The 18,299-nt window shown below is 34.6% G+C and overlaps 1 protein-coding gene across 1 annotated transcript; it reads left to right on the forward strand.

The window, feature by feature from the left end:
- Positions 1-17,052: 17,052 nt before the first annotated feature.
- On the forward strand, positions 17,053-17,712 carry LOC141391457 (uncharacterized). Its single transcript, XM_073964336.1, has 3 exons — positions 17,053-17,226; positions 17,300-17,420; positions 17,495-17,712. Exons 1-3 carry the CDS (start codon positions 17,133-17,135, stop codon positions 17,595-17,597), a joined length of 318 nt encoding a protein of 105 aa, XP_073820437.1. The 5' UTR covers positions 17,053-17,132; the 3' UTR covers positions 17,598-17,712.
- Positions 17,713-18,299: the final 587 nt, after the last annotated feature.

Here is an 18,299-nt window from a genome sequence, read left to right on the forward strand (position 1 = left end):
CCAAAAATGGAGAGTTCACTTCTCAAAACATGAAAATTTACCACTCGGGCAATATTAATCATAATCCTAGGAATGGAGTAGGAATAATTTTAAAAAGTGCAGTCGCGCAATTTGTTACTGGCTTCATCCCAAAATCTGATCGATCTTTACTTCTTAAATTAAAATGCAAACCTATTGATATAGACATTATTAAAGTATATGCACCAACTGCTGATAAAAGCAATAACGATATGGAAATTTTCTACAACGAAGCCGAGGATCTATTAAAAATGACAAAGCCACACGAAATAACTATAATTCAAGGTGACTTTAATGCTAAGGTAGGAGGAAATAGAGTTCCTGGAATAACAGGATCACATGGACAAGGTGAAAGGAACAAAAGAGGCGACAGACTCGTTCAGTTCTGCCAAGAACACAAAATGAACATAACTAATACAATAACTAATACAAAGTATCAGTCGGCTTTGCCGACAGAGATTTACCCTCAGTCTATGTTAATTGAAACTTTCATCTACTAACAGATCGAATGTATTTAGGATCGTTTCAGAATTTTGTGACCATTTTTCGAAATTTGGACTTGCCGACAAAAATGTGCATTTGGATTAGAGTTCAAAAGTGTTGGAGGTGGTCAGATAACATAGTTATACGCTAATATCCATGGAAACCCTATTCTAGGGCAGCTTTAGCCAGCGACCCCCCATTTATAGTCTGGCACTAGATGGCAGCTGATTTTAATACTGAATAATCTTAAACCATGACCTACTTTGGAAATTTAGGTCAATTTTAAATATATGATCTCGAATTGGCTTTACAAACTACACTAAGAAAATATGCAGCTGACTAGAATTCCACAACACGCTAAAACAATATTTTCTAGTGAAAATTAAGCTATTACCCCCTCCTTCAAAATCCACTATAATATTTTGCTATACGTATTAGTTTCGCGATATTTTTAATATATTTACTTGCACTTAAAATATAGGTTGTACTCACAACAAAAAATATTAGTCAAATGTTCCGACTTTTGAAGCTATTCTTAAGAAGATCGCGTTCGAATAAAACAAAAACTAATATATTTTTTAAAAGATCCATGTCATAGCTGTCAAAGTTGCCAGATGTTGTACCAAAATTTTGACATTCCTTTTTTTAATTTTGGCCAATAGGTGGATCCACTGTGAGACGGTCTAAAAACCAGAATGGTCTAAAACCATTATTTCGATGAGGCACATTTTGCCCGTATGAAAGTGTATATACCCTCATTAGCATAAATGCTGAGGGTATAAAAATTGTGAACAATTTTTGTTGTTCAAACATTTAGTTGATTAACTGTATGTACATATAGCATTTTCAATTCTAGTATTAATATCAAAATTATTCCATAATTAAGAATAATTTGGCATTTCAATCCTAAAACAATACTCCGCTTATGTTGCCTTTGGCAACAAGAAAAAACCTGTGCTAGTCTTAGTTTACGTTTCCTCAGAGTCATAAACCATACGAAGTTTTTGGTTTCCGAAAACAAATGGCTTCAGGTAGGACATATAGACCGAAAATTTAAATTCAAGTGAATTCGAGTGCATAGCAAACCCAAACTAATAGATTCGTTGGCGATGTTGTTCTTGTTGTTATTGCATCCAAATGATGGAAACCAGGAAAAATGTTTCCCCATAAGCTATGTGCAGCACACATAAACCTACATTCAAGCACACAAATCGGTATGTATGTAAGTATATTTGTCTAAGTGTCTTTTGTGTACTCGATATGTATGCATGGTTGTTATGTACATACACATGTGTGTATGTACATACATGCCCATCTGTATATTGGACAAATTAAACTAGGTCAGGTCTTTTACACGACTTGTAGTATTAGGCGAAATTTGGTAAAACAATTCGCCTTAAAAAGAGCAAAAATTAACTCTTGTTTAGATGGAGAAGGAAAAACCCAGAGAAAGAGAGTATGAATTACAAACTAAAATGTGTTGCTCTCAAATCTACCGCCAAGAAGAAGAGAAACGAATGTTCTTTAATATTCCCCTCTTATATTTACAATCTCTTTACATGCTGCCTTCACAAGTAACAAAAGTGGTGAGTTTGCGCCCAATTGCTTGCTTTTTTCAAATTCGCCCCTAATTGTATGCTTTTGCGATTCGGAGTAAAGTTTATTGCTTATCAGCTGTATGAGAAAGCTAACGTATGTGAAATTTCTTAGCTTATCGCGTGTTGATTCACAAGTAGTGCCAACGAACAGCGACGACAACGACAGCTACCACAAAAACGATGACAAGAATGATTTCTTTTTCGTTACATTTAAACATTTTGAAGGAAAAATACAAAATCAGCCATTGCCGCGGTTTTAAGGCTGTTGCTCCTCCACAAATACTATGATTCCAATACTTTTACCACTATTTGTGTGTTGCTGTTGCGTTTTTTGGTTATAAATGTAATTTATGTTTTATTTTTGGGCTGTAATTTTTATTTGGGCTTCATATTTCATTAATAAAAAATCGCGTGTAAATGGCTTCTTTAGTAAAGGGCTAATACTGAGAGTGTTCTATGGTCACATGAGCTTACATACATACATATGTATGTATAATGTGTGTTAGTGTTATTTCTTTTCCCTGTTATTAGCAACAGAAAATCATGTTTCATGTAGCTTTATTGCAGTCTGTTCACAGTCAAGTTATATAAATTTCAATTTATGTTACTGATATTGTCGGTCTTGAGGTCATTTAAAACTTAGCCTCAATTCTCCAATTGAAGAAATGTTGCGATTGTTTATCTGTAGTTGAAATATAAGAAAATTATAGATTTCTTAAAAAACAGTAGCGTGTCCTTTGTTCCATAATTTTAGCACTTGAGGTGAAAATTTTTGCATGAATCCATAAGTTGGCCATATCATTTACTTATTTATTACACCTAACAAACGACAACTTACGATGCCAAAATTTTAGGTCGAGGACAAAATTGAAGAAGAAAATTACTAAAAAATGTTTAAGTTATGATTGTAAAATAACCACGCGAATATACAGTTTCCTGGGAAATTTTTAAAATTCCATTTCCTCTTCATATATGAAACAAAACAACAGAAAACAAGTAAGAAAGTATCAGTCAGCTGAGCCGACAGAGATATACCCTCAGCCACGTACCCGAAGAAAAAAAGTTAACACAATACTTCTGTAGATTTTTTAGCTGTTGGGAAAATTTTCCAGGATGGAAAATTCAGAATGATCCAAGACGAGTGCATTTTTTCCAAACTTTGGGTAGGGTGTACCCGTAGGAGTGATCCGATGTAGTACATATTCGGACCTAATACAAATCTGTAGGACATATTTTTTTCTTTATTAGTCTATGAATATTTTCCTTACAGACTTATGGTCTGTTTCTCTAAGACGATTCGAATTCAAAATCGTTCGAATTACTACCAAACTTCTGTTGTTGTAGAAAATGTTTGTTTGATTGAAAACAAAAATGAACCAAAAATTTTCACAAAACATAAGTTTGGTGTTAGTTCGAACGGATTTATATTCGAATCGTCTTAGTGAAACAGGCCATTCATATTTAAAATTTTTGTACTTAATTTTCTGAATTTAAATATATTACAATTTTACTTTTCAATTTACAAAGTTTGAGCTACATCGATTTCTCTCTTAAAGGGTTATTTTACACAATAGCCAGTTTAGGTCATTATCTCAGGAAGTATGAACTTGCCCACGAAAAAAATGACAATGTCGTTACAGGAACGGCAAGTGCAACCTGCTGCATCACAAATTAATAAGATCAGAGAGGAGTTGTTAAACTATACTTTTTTCAAATTTTGTGTGAGAGGTACCCAAATGAGTGGACCGATATAACCCATAGTAGAAGCCGATCTATGCCTGAAAGTAATATTACAATTCGGTTACTCCCTCGTAGAGTTATCATGCCCACAATCTTGGAAGGAGTACACCGATATGGTCTATCTTCGAACTTTAACTAAGTTTGGACAAAATATTGAAAGACCCAAAATTTGAACCGAATATGTTGATCCGTTCGAGAGTTATCGTGCGCTCCAACTACGACACATGGTATTATATGGTTTGTTTGCAGTTTTCGTGCTGATTTCTGAGGAAGTATGGACTTGCTCCTGAAAAAAATTATATCGTCGTAATGGGAGTAATGAATACATGTGGCTGCAACAAAGCGATTCGAGAGCCGGCCTTAAACTGCACTTAAGCAAAATTTTGTGTGGGAGGTACCCGAAATAGTGGACCAATAGGGTTTATATTGGAACCTCATCTATGTCTGGTAGAAATGTCACGATGTGCAAAGTATGGACTAATTCGGTTACTCCCTTCAAGAGTTGTCGTGCGGACAATTTTTTCCGAACATTTTTGAACTTTTGTGGGGGAGGTACCTGAAGTGGTGGACCGATATGATCCATCTTCAAACTTAAATTAAAACTGGACAAAATAGTTTGATACCCAAAATTTGAATCGAATCGATTGATCTGTTCGAGAGTTATTGTGCCCACCAGCCAGACAGACGGACGGACGGACATTGGTAGATCGACTCAAAATTGTCTGAAACGGATATCGTAGAAACATACTTGGGGTCTAAAACCATTATTTCGATGAGGCACATTTTTGGTCGTATCAAAGTGTAAATACCCTCTTTAGCCTAAAGGCTTCACAAAAAACTTATGTATTTAGGGGGTTTCAAAATTGTGGTCGTATGAACCGACAAAAATGTTGATTAGGATTAAAGTTCAAAAATTTTGCGGAAAGGTACTTAAAGGAATGGACCGACATAGACCATGGGGGTGCCATAGGAGGTTTTTACATCCTTCGGGCTGTTTTCTCAAGAAGTATGGACTTGCCCCTGAAACAACTTTTACCATCGTAATTGAGGCAACGAATGTAAGTTGCTTCAACAAAAATCGAAGTGATTCAATAGCAGGTCTTAAAGTGAACTTATCCAAAATTTGGTGTGGGAGGTACGGGATGGAGTGTACAAATATAGTCCATGTTCGAAGGTACCGGAAGGAGTGGACCGATATAATCCATCTTTGAACTTGAACTAAATTTGGACAAAATATTACGAAAGCCAAATCTTGCGCTCCAAATACTACACACGGTGTCATAGGGTTTTTTTGTAACTTTCAGGCTATTTTCTCAGGAAGTATGGAACTGCCCCTAATGAAACTTACAGCGTCGTATAGAGGACAGCGAATACAACTTGCGCAAACAAAAATCAAAGCGATTCGAGACCAGGTCTAAACTGAACTTTTCCGAAATTTTGTGTGGGAGGTACCCGAAGGAGTGGACCGATTGAGTCCATATTGGAAACTCATCTAAGTTTGGTAGAAATGTCACGATGTGCAAAGTATGGACTAATTCGGTTACTCCCTTCAAGAGTTGTCGTGCGGACAATTTTTCCGAACATTTTTGAACTTTTGTGGGGGTGGTACCTGAAGTGGTGGACCGATATGGCCCATCTTCAAACTTAAATTAAATCTGGACAAAATATTTTGATACCCAAAATTTGAATCGAATCGATTGATCCGTTCGAGAGTTATCGTGCGCACCAGCCTGCCACACAGACAGACAGACGGACGGACATTGCAAGATCTACTCAAAATTGTCTGAAACGGATATCGTACAAACATACTTGGGGTCTAAAACCATTATTTCGATGAGGCACATTTTTGGTCGTATCTTTACCCTAAAGGCTGAGGGTATAAAAACAAAAAAAACAACACTAAAGCTGGGTACACATTGTCAGTTTTGAATGTCGATATTTCGCAATTATCTATAACTGTCAAACCGTCCAGCAACCACAAAACATTTTGCGGTTGCATGATGAATGACAAAAATGAACGGCCACACTAGCAAGCAACAACAAAGCTGTCATTCAAAACTGACAATGTGTACCCAGATTAAATTGGCGTTGTGTATTTGAAAAATGTTGATGAAGCTCAACCATATGAGTAGTATGTTTTTTATTTACATTCTTAAAAGTCGTACATTTTCTTTATATATGTAAGTAACAAGTATATAAATAAAAATTGTGTTTGTGTAATTAAGGCACTGACATATTGTCGTCTGCCTGTTATCTGTTAAATTAAATCAATAAGTTTTTGGAAAAGGATTTGAAAAGAAAATTGAATTGATTTACAAGTTAAATTCTGTATTTCTGATTTCTGTATTGTGTACAAGATCTTATAAATATTGATAGCTGATTCCAGTTTATAGTATATCCATTTAATATATTTATCAACTCTTCTTCTTGCAGCAACACCTTTTGGAAGAACATAATTCTAAATTCCTTCAATGATGGACAATGGCATAAAAAATGTTGAAGAGTTTCTATTTCCACCATATTGCAAAGTGAGCATATGGGGTTTCTATTTGGTTGATATTTATTAAAGATGAGTTTAAGCATATCACTTCTTGCTTTAAATATCCACATTTGTTCTTGTGGTGTTGTTTGTGATGTTAGGTACATATGACCTACGGTTGGATCCAGCTTATTGTAGAACCGACTTGTTTGAGTGGCTTTATTTATGTTATTAATCCGATATTTTGATATTAATGTCTCTATGAGGAAGTCTTTTTTGGCAATGATTTGGCTCTTGGTGTTATTTGTCTCAAACGGTTCAATATTGTTCTCACTTATGAGGATATACGTTGGTGTAAAGTTTGGTAGTCTGATCATTTTCTTCCAAAAGTAAACCTCTAATTTGTCTATTTCTTTAAAAAATTCTACATACTGCTTGAAAGAATTTCCACTTAGATGTAATGGATATATTCTCTTTATTGAGGAAACATTTCCATGTAGAATTGATGCTGGTTTTCGATAAATTGTTTCTTTTCTGAACATGTTTTTTGAATGAAAGAGAGGGAGTTAGAAGCACTCCGAGGTAGGAGTTGATTTTTGTAGTACCACTTTTCATTTTTTTGAAATTCTTCCTCCTTTTCGGAATACCATTATCTTGGATTTATCCAAATTTACTGTCATATTCCAGGTATCACAGTACTTTTCTAACTTACATATCATCTTCTGTAATACGACTACATCATTGGCAATAATTACCATATCGTCGGCATATAGCAATATTCGTATATTAAGCTCTCCGAGCTCAATACCACCTCCAATATAATCGTGTAGGTCATCCAGGCATATTGCGAATAGCAACGGTGACAACAGACAACCCTGTTTTACACCAGCTGACGTAGAAAACTGTTGGGAGAGCTCTTTACCAGTCCATACCATGAAATTCGTGTTCTTGTACACATTCTCTATGAATTGTAACATTTTGGTTGAGACTGCAACAATTTTTTCTGAACCCAGGTTGATACTCATTTAATTTATTGTATTTTTCCACCCATCTGGATAATCGTTCCGCCAAAATCCCCAACAGTATCTTCGGCAAGCAGTTCATAAATGATATGCCCCTATGATTAGATGCCTGTGAGTTGTCTCCTTTTTATACCCTACACCACTATGTGGAAAGGGTATTATAAGTTTGTTTTGGGAAAAATTCATGTAACACCGCGAAATATTCGTCGGAGACCCCCAATGTGGTATACCAATCTTCATATCTCGGCGAGATAAAGCGATTTTGAGATGTGTGTCCGTCCGTCCGTGTGTCCGTCTGTCCATTATAAATTGTAATCAAACTCCAGGGGGCAATTATGGACCGATCGTCACGAAATTTTGTATGGAGGTCGGTTTCACATCAGAATAGATCGCTATTTTAATTGGTGATGATCGTGAATTATTTAGCGGGTAAATTGGACCAAAAACATAATAGTCCGATCGCCTCAAAATTTTAGATAAGGTAAAAGTATACGACAAAGAAGAAGCTTGCAATTTGAGATGGCGATCAGATAATATTTAGAGGGTTAAATGGACCACAACTTTTGTGTGAAAATTGTGAAAATTTTTAATAAACAGCTTATATATTTGTTCCTGAAAGACACGTTTCCCACTCGTGAGTTATATTCGGAAGACGATCTCTTGACCTTTCAATTGATGTCAATTATGTTGATGTACGTGATCAGATAACAGAGTTACAGCATTAGTGTAATTATAAATTCGCTAGAGATCGCAATTATAGCTCAATAGTCACGAAATTTTGCACGAGGTAAGAGTTTACGTTGAAGAAAATGCCTATATTTTTGCATGATGATCTGATATTATTTAGCGGTTGACATACACCATTACTTTTGTATGAAAAATATACAAATTTTATTTTTGGTTCCTATTTTCATTCCTGGAGGGCACATACCGGCAAAGTAGCCTACATATGGAATAATAACTACTGACCTTTCCCCTGATGCAAATAGCATCTGCATTATCTGCTAGATAACGCACCTACTGCCTGATATATAATGTGTTTTGTGTAGAGAACCACAATTTCCTCCCATGCTACAAATTGTCTCTATCATGACAGAGAAATTTTCAGTTCAGCTGTCAAATTGGATTTCAATACAAATATTGCAACATGGAGTCGCCTCGTCACCTATTTTTACATCAGGATTTAGGGTAAAGGGGATACAAACAAAATACGACCAAAGATGTGTCTCATCGAAATATTGGTTTTAGACCCCAAGTATATTTGGACGAAATTCGTTTCAGACAATTTGGAGTCTATTTAGCGCTGTCCGTTCATCTGTCTCTCTAAATGTCTAACTGGCTGGTGCGCACGATAACTCTCGAACGGATCTACCTATTAGGACTAAATTTTATACAACTTAGTATTTTGCCCAAACTTTGTTAAAGTTCGAATGTTTTCGAATGTTAAGTTCAAAATTGTTTTCGAAAATTTGTGTGAACGATAACTGGCGAACTGAGCAATCGATTTGCTCCAAATTTTCCATATATTATTATTCCTTCCAGATATATGTAGATAGGATAAAACTATATCGGTCCTTAGGGTACCTACCACACAAAATTCGCAAAAGGGAAATTTAAGAGTCCTCTCTTATCGTTTTGAATTTTCTTCAGCAGATTGTACTTGCGCCGCAAATCCGCAAGTTAACTCGCAAGGGGATTTTCTGATTGGTCGAAACTTTACACATCGTATTATTTCATCCAGTCATGTGCCAGGTCTGATTATGGACTATATCGGTCCGTCCTTCGAGTACCTCTCACACAAAATTTGGGAAAAGTGCAGTTTACGGATCCGTATCGGATCTATTATTTTTTTGTGAAGAAGGTTCTTTTTACGATTCCTATTCTGGTCCCTTTCCCGGGGTAATTCTACTTCCTGAGATAATAGTCCATAAATTCCAAAAACTCCTGCCGGCTTCAACTAAAATTAAAAATCTGAAAAACTAATTCTCAAACCTTTCCAAAACTCAGAATTAAGTTTACTAAAATTGATTTGGTATAGCCCCATATTACGATACCTACAGATTCCACGTATTATGAAGCAAACTCGTGTTACAAAATAAATATATTTTTAGAGGCTGAAGGTATATCACCGTTAGCGCAGCTGACTTATACTATCTTCTTTGCTGTATATTTGAATATGAATAATGTTGGGATTTATAAATTTGTTTGCATAAATATATTTTTGATACCACAATATATGCCCACAATGAACTATATTCGAAGCATATGTGAGGTACAAGTGCACAATTTTTGGACGATAGATCTTTAATAAACTCGCAATTTTCCCAATTATCAAATATACCAAATTGCATGGTATATTTATTTATTTATTTTAGGTGTATTCCAAAAAGGAACCTGATATTCAAAGACAATTTGAAGATGTAGCAGGAGGGGCTTATACATGTGAATTTTCCAATTTTCGAAATGTATAATTTATATATTTTTCTTAAGTTTCCAACATTACTAAGGGGAATTTTGCCACCGTAGACAATTTGATGGGAATCGAACCCGGACATTCAGTGTGCAAGGCGGTTGCACATAGCTAATTCCTACAGGTTGGGGTGTAGGGTATCACATGGTCGGCCCCGTCCGACTATAGCCTTTGCTTACTTGTTTTAAATAATTTTTATACCCTCCACCATAGTATGGAGGGTATATTAAGTTTGTTTTTCCGTTTGTAACGCATTGAAATACTCATTTGCGACCCTATAAAGTATATATATTCTTGATCAGCGTAAAATTCTAAGTCGATCTGAGCACGTCCGTCCGTCCGTCCGTCCGTCCGTCCGTCCGTCCGTCCGTCTGTGGTAATCACTCTAGCATCCACAAAAATGGAGATAGGACGCTGAAATTTTGGGAAAGTGCGTCTTTTGTGTGCAGGCAAGTCAAGTTCGATGATGGGCTATATCGGTCCACGTTTTGGTATAGCCCCCATATAACGGTACCCCCCGATTTACGGTATTTTCACGTTTTTATCTACATTTTCAGACCGATTTGGCTATAATTTGACAATTAGGGTTCTTAAGTGTCAATAAACATATATAACAAAACTTGTGGACATAGGTCCACGTTTTGGTATAGCCCCCATATAACGGTACCCCCCGATTTGCGGTATTTTGACGTTTTTAGCTACATTTTCAGACCGATTTAGCTATAATTTGACATTTATGGCTCTTAAGTATCAATAAACTTATACAACAAAAGTTGTGGACATAGGTCCATGTTTTGGTATAGTCCCCATATAACTTTACCCCCCGATTTACGGTATTTTGACGTTTTTAGCTACATTTTCAGATCGATGTAGCTATAATTTGACATTTAGGGTTCTTAAGTGTCAATAAACTTATATAACAAAAGTTGTGGACATAGGTCCACGTTTTGGTATAGCCCCCATATAACGGTACCCCCCGATTTACAGTATTTTCACGTTTTTAGCTACATTTTCAGACCGATTTGGCTATAATTTGATATTTAGGGTTTTTAAGTGTCAATAAACATATATAACAAAACTTGTGGACATAGGTCCACGTTTTGGTATAGCCCCCATATAACGGTACCACCCGATTTGCGGTATTTTGACGTTTTTAGCTACATTTTCAGACCGATGTAGCTATAATTTGACATTTAGGGTTCTTAAGTATCAATAAACTTATATAACAAAAGTTGTGGACATAGGTCCATGTTTTGGTATAGTCCCCATATAACGGTACCCCCCGATTTACGGTATTTTGACGTTTTTAGCTACATTTTCAGATCGATGTAGCTATAATTTGACATTTAGGGTTCTTAAGTGTCAATAAACTTAAATAACAAAAGTTGTGGACATAGGTCCACGTTTTGGTATAGCCCCCATATAACGGTACCCCCCGATTTACGATATTTTCACGTTTTTAGGTACATTTTCAGACCGATTTGGCTATAATTTGACATTTAGGGTTTTTAAGTGTCAATAAACATATATAACAAAACTTGTGGACATAGGTCCATGTTTTGGTATAGCCCCCATAAAACTGTACCACCGATTTACGGCAGTTTGACGTTTTTATCTACATTTTCAGACCGATTTATCTATAAATTGACATTTAGGGTTCTTAAATGTCAATAAACTTATATAACTAGTGGATGGACATAGGTCCATGTTTTGGAATAGCCCCCATATAACGTTACCGCCCGATTTCAGGTATTTTGAGAATTTTACCAACAAGTTTTAACCGAATTATCTGTAATTTGAACATTTGACATTTGAAATTCTTAGTGGTCACCACACCTCTCCACCAAAAATTGTCAAGAAAGCCCCCATATAACGGTACCTCCCGATTTTCAGTAATTTGGCAATTTTAGCTGCAATTTTTAACAGAACTAACTGTAATTTGACATTTGAAGGTTGTAGTTGTCACCATACATCTGCATCAACAATTTTCAACATAGCCCCAATATAACGATACTTCCCGATTTTCGGTACTTTGAGGATTTTACTTAAAATGTTTAACCGAACGTAGGTCCATGTTTTGGTATAGCCCCAAAACAAACCACCCGATTTTCCGTACCTTTGCTTTATTTTTGGACGAACTTTCTGTAATTTGAAATTTAAAAGCCAACAAAAATTCTGCAACAAAAATTGTTCATTTAAGTTCATATTTTCGTATAGCCCAGATACCTACGAACTAGCTGTTAATGACATATGAAGTTCCCACTTTATGTACCGATTTTCGATATTTTGAGGATTCTAGCTAAATTTTTTAACCGAATTAGGAGTTATTTGACATTAAAGGCTCCCATCAAAAACTGTCAACATAGGCCCATGTTTTATTATAACACCTATATAACAGTACCTCCCAATTTCTAGCCCACCAAAAATTGTCAACATACATTATCTGACATTTTAACGTACCCTTTTAAAGTAGGGGACAGGAATGAAAACTAATTATTCCATTTTAGTTCAGAATATTTTATGGTGGAGGGTATGAAAAGTTCGGCCCGGCCGAACTTAATGCTTTTTTACTTGTTTTACTTTTAACCGTTTAGTAAATAAATTTTTTGACCACTGAGAAGAAAATTATAGTCAATTTAGGCCGAAAATTTAGATAAAAACTTTAAAATGCCTGAAATCGTGTAGTTCCATTATATAAAGGCTATATCAAAACCTGGACTTATGTCCATAATTTTTGGTGGGGAAGTTTCTGTACCATTGCACTATAGGTAATTTGGCCTGTTTTTGAGGCAAAAATTAATAGCGGTGGACTTATGGGCTTTTTATACATTTTTAATGCTTTATATGCAAAAGTAATATAAAACAAGTAAGAAAAGTCTACAGTCGGACGGAGCCGACCATGGGATACCCTATACCACTATCCCTGGACAGTCGCTCTCCACGGAACTTCTTTTCAATGGTTGTGAAAATTGAATTATCAAATATCAAAGATGTAATGTATAATACTTATGACCAAAACCAAAAAGTTATCTAGCATGACAAAGACATTTGTGTAGCAGGAAAGGAAAATTTAGTTCACACAAACTAAACTGTAATGAAACCCACTTATGTAGTACTACTACTTCCGTTGTTTAACCGCCGTTATTGAAATTTTTACCAATTTCACACAAAAGTTCTAGTTTATTTAACCCGCAAAGTATTATCTGATCTTCACGTTGGTTTGTACGCTTCATCTTCATCATAAACTCAATCTTTGTTTAAAATTTTGCAGGTTATTATTTTGGCCTACAGAGCCGCTACAAAATTGGTTAAAATATTGTTTTTGGTCCATTTTATCGCCTGAACATTTCACGATCATCACCAAAAACTAATCATTTCTATTCTGGCCCGAACCCAACCTCCTTAAAAATTCGTTACAATCGGTCCATAATTGCGGCCTTAAGCTTGTTTACAATTTTTAATGGACGGACACACATCGCTAAATCGCGTTATCTCGTCGAGATATGAATAATAAGGGGTCTAGGACGAATATTTCGTGGTGTTACATAAACTTTTGGAGAGACAATATGTAGCATGGGATAAAAATGTGGTTCTCTACACAGAACCCATTATATTTAGGCAGTAGGCCCGTTATCTAGCAAACACTTTATTGCAATTTACTTCAGAGGAAAGGTCAGTAGTTTTTTCCATATGTAGGCTACTTTGCGAAATATATATGTCCTCAAGGAATTAAAATATCGACCAAAAAAATGTTTATATTTTACATACAAAAGTAATGGTCCATTTCACCCGCTAAAGAATATCAGATCATCATTCAAAATTGTAGGCATCTTTTTCGACCTGTACTCTTACCCGGTGCAAAATTTCGTGACTATTGATGTATAATTGCGACTTCTAGCGAGTTTATTATTACACTACAAACAAATAACGGAATATATTAGGCTGTAACTCTGTTATCTGATCATGCACACCAACATAATTTGCATCAATTGATAAGTCAAGCGTTCCACTTTCAAATATATCTCACTTGTCCGGAATGTCACTTCCAGGAATTAAGATATAAGCTGTATATTAAAAATTTTCACAATTTTCACACAAATGTGTTGGTCCATTTAACCCTCTAAATATTATCCGATCGCCATCTCAAATTGCAAGCTTCTCCTTTGTGATATACTCTTACCTTATTTAAAATTACTCGTTGATCGGACTAATATTGAGACCTACAGAACCGCTAGAAAATTGGATAAATATTATGTTTTTGGTCCATTTCACCCGCTAAATATTTCACGATCATCACCAATAAGAATAGGGATCTATTCTGATCTGAACCTGATTGGAAAGATTGGTATACCACATTGGGGGTCTCCGACGAATATGAATTTTTACCCAAACAAACTTAGAATACCCTTTTCCACATTGTGGTATAGGGTATAACAAAGAATTACACAGTAAAATTCAGGTAGAGCGTACATCGGTTATAATAAACTACGTTTATAGCGAACAAAGTTTTGTGTTTCCAAAAAATTCTTTTTAATGTTTTTAAACACATTCAAATTCTTAAAACGACCACGATTATAACGAATAAAAATTGTCACCCCGCGAGTATAATGTTTTACAATTTGTCAGGATTTAAAGGCCCGCTTTTAAGCACAAGCGAATAGCGACAAATTTAAGCACTGTTTCAAATTTTTTAACATATGTTATTTAAAAGTATGCTTTAATAAGAATTTAACAGATGAACATGTTTATAACGAACACATTTTCTTTTTCCTACCCCCTATTCTCATTTTACCTATTTTATTCGTTCCAATCCAATGAATGCGGTTAAAACAAAAGAAAAACGGTTATAATTAACTAAAATACTGATCCGCCAAAAGATTTTTATAAACATTGATATGTTTAAAATATTGATTCGCGAAAATATCTTTATAAATATTATTTTTTAAAGGACCAAATAAACTACACAACCATGGTCCCTAGTTAAAATGTATGTATGTACATTTTTAGAACACATGGTGAATATTTCTTTAAAGAAAATGTCTTTTTAGTTCAAATCGCATGTTTTTTTCTGTTTAATTTTTCCTGCACCAAACAAAAAATTAATAAAAATAATTTTTTAATTTTCAAAAAAGTGAAATAACTCAAAAAACGCAAAAAATCGCACTTTGGTAATTATGTAGTTGATTCAGAACCCTTTGCTGAAGATATTCCCGTTGGCAGAATTTCAGACAATTTGGACAATTTTGTAAAAGTCTATAATATAAAACTATAATTTTGTAAAACAAAATTCTTAGGTTGTATTTTATACGACGATTTTTTCTGCTGTAACAAACATTTTTCAGAAAATTATTTCTTAAAACAGATAGTACACACCCCACCATTCCACTGAAAATGATATCTATGTATTTGATAATTACCAAACTTTTACAAATTGAGTTTAGATTCTGCTCTGAGTTTGAATCTTTTTTAACAATTTTATTTTGTCTCCGAAATTTTGAGTTTAACATCGAATTACACCGCGACTTTAGAATATTTTTGAAAAAAATTTGTACATCCATAGAATTTGGCATGTCCTTTCTTCGTATCAAATTAGAAAACTCGGTTATTAAAAGTTCAAAAATTGACTTTTTGCCTAAAAACCTGTTCCAATTACCTATAGTGCATTGGGAACTCCAAATGCCAAGTTACAGCCAATTCTGGCTAAAAATGAACATAATATCCTTAAAATACTTGAACCTATGTCAACAATTTTTGGTGGAGAAGTTTCTGTACCCTTGGGGACTCCAAATGCCAAGTTACAGCCTAAAAATTAAAATAAAATCCTTAAAACACTTGAAATCGGGCCGTACTTCTATATGGGGGCTATACCAAAACCTGGACCTTTGTCCAAAATTTCTTTGGGGAAGTTTCAGTACCATTGGGAACCCCAAATGTCAAATTACTTCCTATTCGGGTTAAAAATGATGATAGAATCCTTAAAACACTTGAAATCAGGTGGTACCGCTATATGGGGGCTGTATCATTGGTATCTCCAAAACTACTAAACTGATTGTAATTTTCAGATGATGTACTGGAATGGCCCTTGGTGGAAAAATGTTATATATTTTGTTAAATTTTGGAGGTGAGGGTTATCCCCTGCGCCCTATTTTGTAAAATGCGCTATATATGTAAAGCTTACGAAACATAAAACCCAACCACTCCCACTTTCTTAAATATGTTACAAATCATTGGAAATACCAGATGTTATTCAAAACGAAGCTTTTGTCGTTTTGGAAAGCAAAACGGCTAGTTATCTATACAAGTTATTGTTGGAAGAGATTTTCTACTTTAAAAATGTTCGTTCTGCTACGTAGTGTGTGCCACATGTTATTACTCTCTGTACAAAGACTTTGGTTGCCAACTGTATATTCGCTATGATCGATTGAAATGAAAATAATTAAAACAGACATTCAAGTCTGAAACGTCATGTCAAATCAATTCATAATTTAAATTCATTGAAAACTCGGAATTATAAGGGGTTTCCCTGTGAGCATTTAATCTGGCCTCTGTCAACATACTAATCAAATAACGATTTCCGAACCTGAATGTGAATCTACTGACTAATCCATTGAAGGTAGACAATTTTCCTAGATCAAATTAAACACATACAAATACATATGAACAAATTTCCAATAAAATTTTGGTTGAGACTGAAAGAAAAACACATACTCACACACAGAGATAATCTCAAAAACGTAGATCAGTGGCGCCAAATTCACATTCATTTAAATAAAGTAAACAACCTCTAGCAAATAAGATAAGAATAAGAAAAATAATGCTGCTATTTGGCTTCTTTAGGGTCCATGATAAGATCCTCCACACAGCTCGAATTTTATGTATTTGTTATCTTACGATGCACATTTATGTTATGTTTTGAGAGATGGTCAACATATTCTGTTATTAGCGCATGCATTTCGTTGTTTTTCTTCTAAGAATTAGCCACTTCAAAATTCCTTCGCATCAGTTTGATGGGTGGTAAACGGAAAGTCTATTTGAGGACATCGACGGACGGACTGTCAGAGATTAAATACTGCATTTATTTGTATGTTCAATAAGTGATTGGTGGATTTTTAATTACGCTTTAACGTTTACGTCAGAAATATACTGATAACAGACATAGTGATTTGAGATCACAAAAAATACAAACTTGTTTTGATTGGTTTGGAATTATAAATAAATATATAAATGAAATATGTGCGTATTTTATTTATCAAAGTCATAGCTCATAGTAAAACAGCAGCGTCTTCTAAAATTAGTTCCGTTCCATCCATTCACAAATTAACATGAAATTCACAATTGGTCTTCTGTTTATTGTTGCCTCCTTGTGGGTGGCTATGGTTTTGTGTGACGAGGCCAGAGGAATTTTTAAAGATTCTGGTAAAATATTACAAGATTTTTCTTTAAATTTTAAAATATATATTTTTTAAACAATTCCTTCACGAAATTTTAGATCATCCTGGAAAATGTGTCCATGAAGGATTGTATTTATTACCCGGACAACAGGGCAAACCAGAAGGACAATGTATGCTCTTCCTGTGTGACAACAAAAACGGTTTTGGCAGAATTCAAGGGTAAGTATTTAGCAAAATTGATTGTTTTAAACTAAATACTAATTTTTATTTTGTTATTCTTATTAAAATTTCAGTTGCAGTTACAAAGCCCCCATGCCAAATTGCACTTTTGGTGACTATATCGACATCGATGCTCCCTATCCAGAGTGTTGTAACAGACGTCAGATATGCTTTTAAGCGTAAAGTGTAGTGTTTTTAGTCTTAAATTAAATTATTGAATTGTTTGTGTTTTAGTGAAAATAAGTGTCATTATTACAAAAAATATACATATATATTTAAAAATCTATAAAAATATCTTCTGAATTTATGAAATATGTATAAGTGCACAGCGAAAGAGAAACTTCTTGGATACTAATCGATATTCAAATTAGATCAACAAAAATGCTTGACATATTGTTTGGCTATAGGGTTTTCACAAATATAAATCGATGTTGCGACTTTACCCTACTCCACAATGTGGGAAGAGTATTATAAGTTTGATAAAAATTCATGTAATGTTATATACCATTGTTCATATCTCGACGAGATAAAGCGATATAGCGATGTGTGTCCGTCCGTCTGTCCATCATAAATTGTAATCAAATTTCAGGCCGACATTATGGATCGATCGTCACGAAATTTGAAATGGATGTCGGTTTCACATCAGAATAGATCGCTATTTTTATTGCTGATGAAATGGACCTAAAACAAAATTTGTATCCGAATTTGTATCTGCCCGGGCCCCCCCCCGAAATGGTTTGGTAGACCAAAAATTTCTTTAGCTATTGTAACAGATCATAGCTTTTTCTTTCTCATAAAATAATTGTATGTTTGGATATTTCAAATGAAAACATATGGTCTGTTCCAGAACTGCAAGAATCTACTAATTTTTACTATTTT

Source organism: Musca autumnalis, unplaced genomic scaffold (genome assembly GCF_047663935.1).
Source record: "Musca autumnalis isolate F117 unplaced genomic scaffold, ASM4766393v1 scaffold_1, whole genome shotgun sequence".
Classification (NCBI taxonomy): Eukaryota; Metazoa; Arthropoda; class Insecta; order Diptera; family Muscidae; genus Musca; species Musca autumnalis.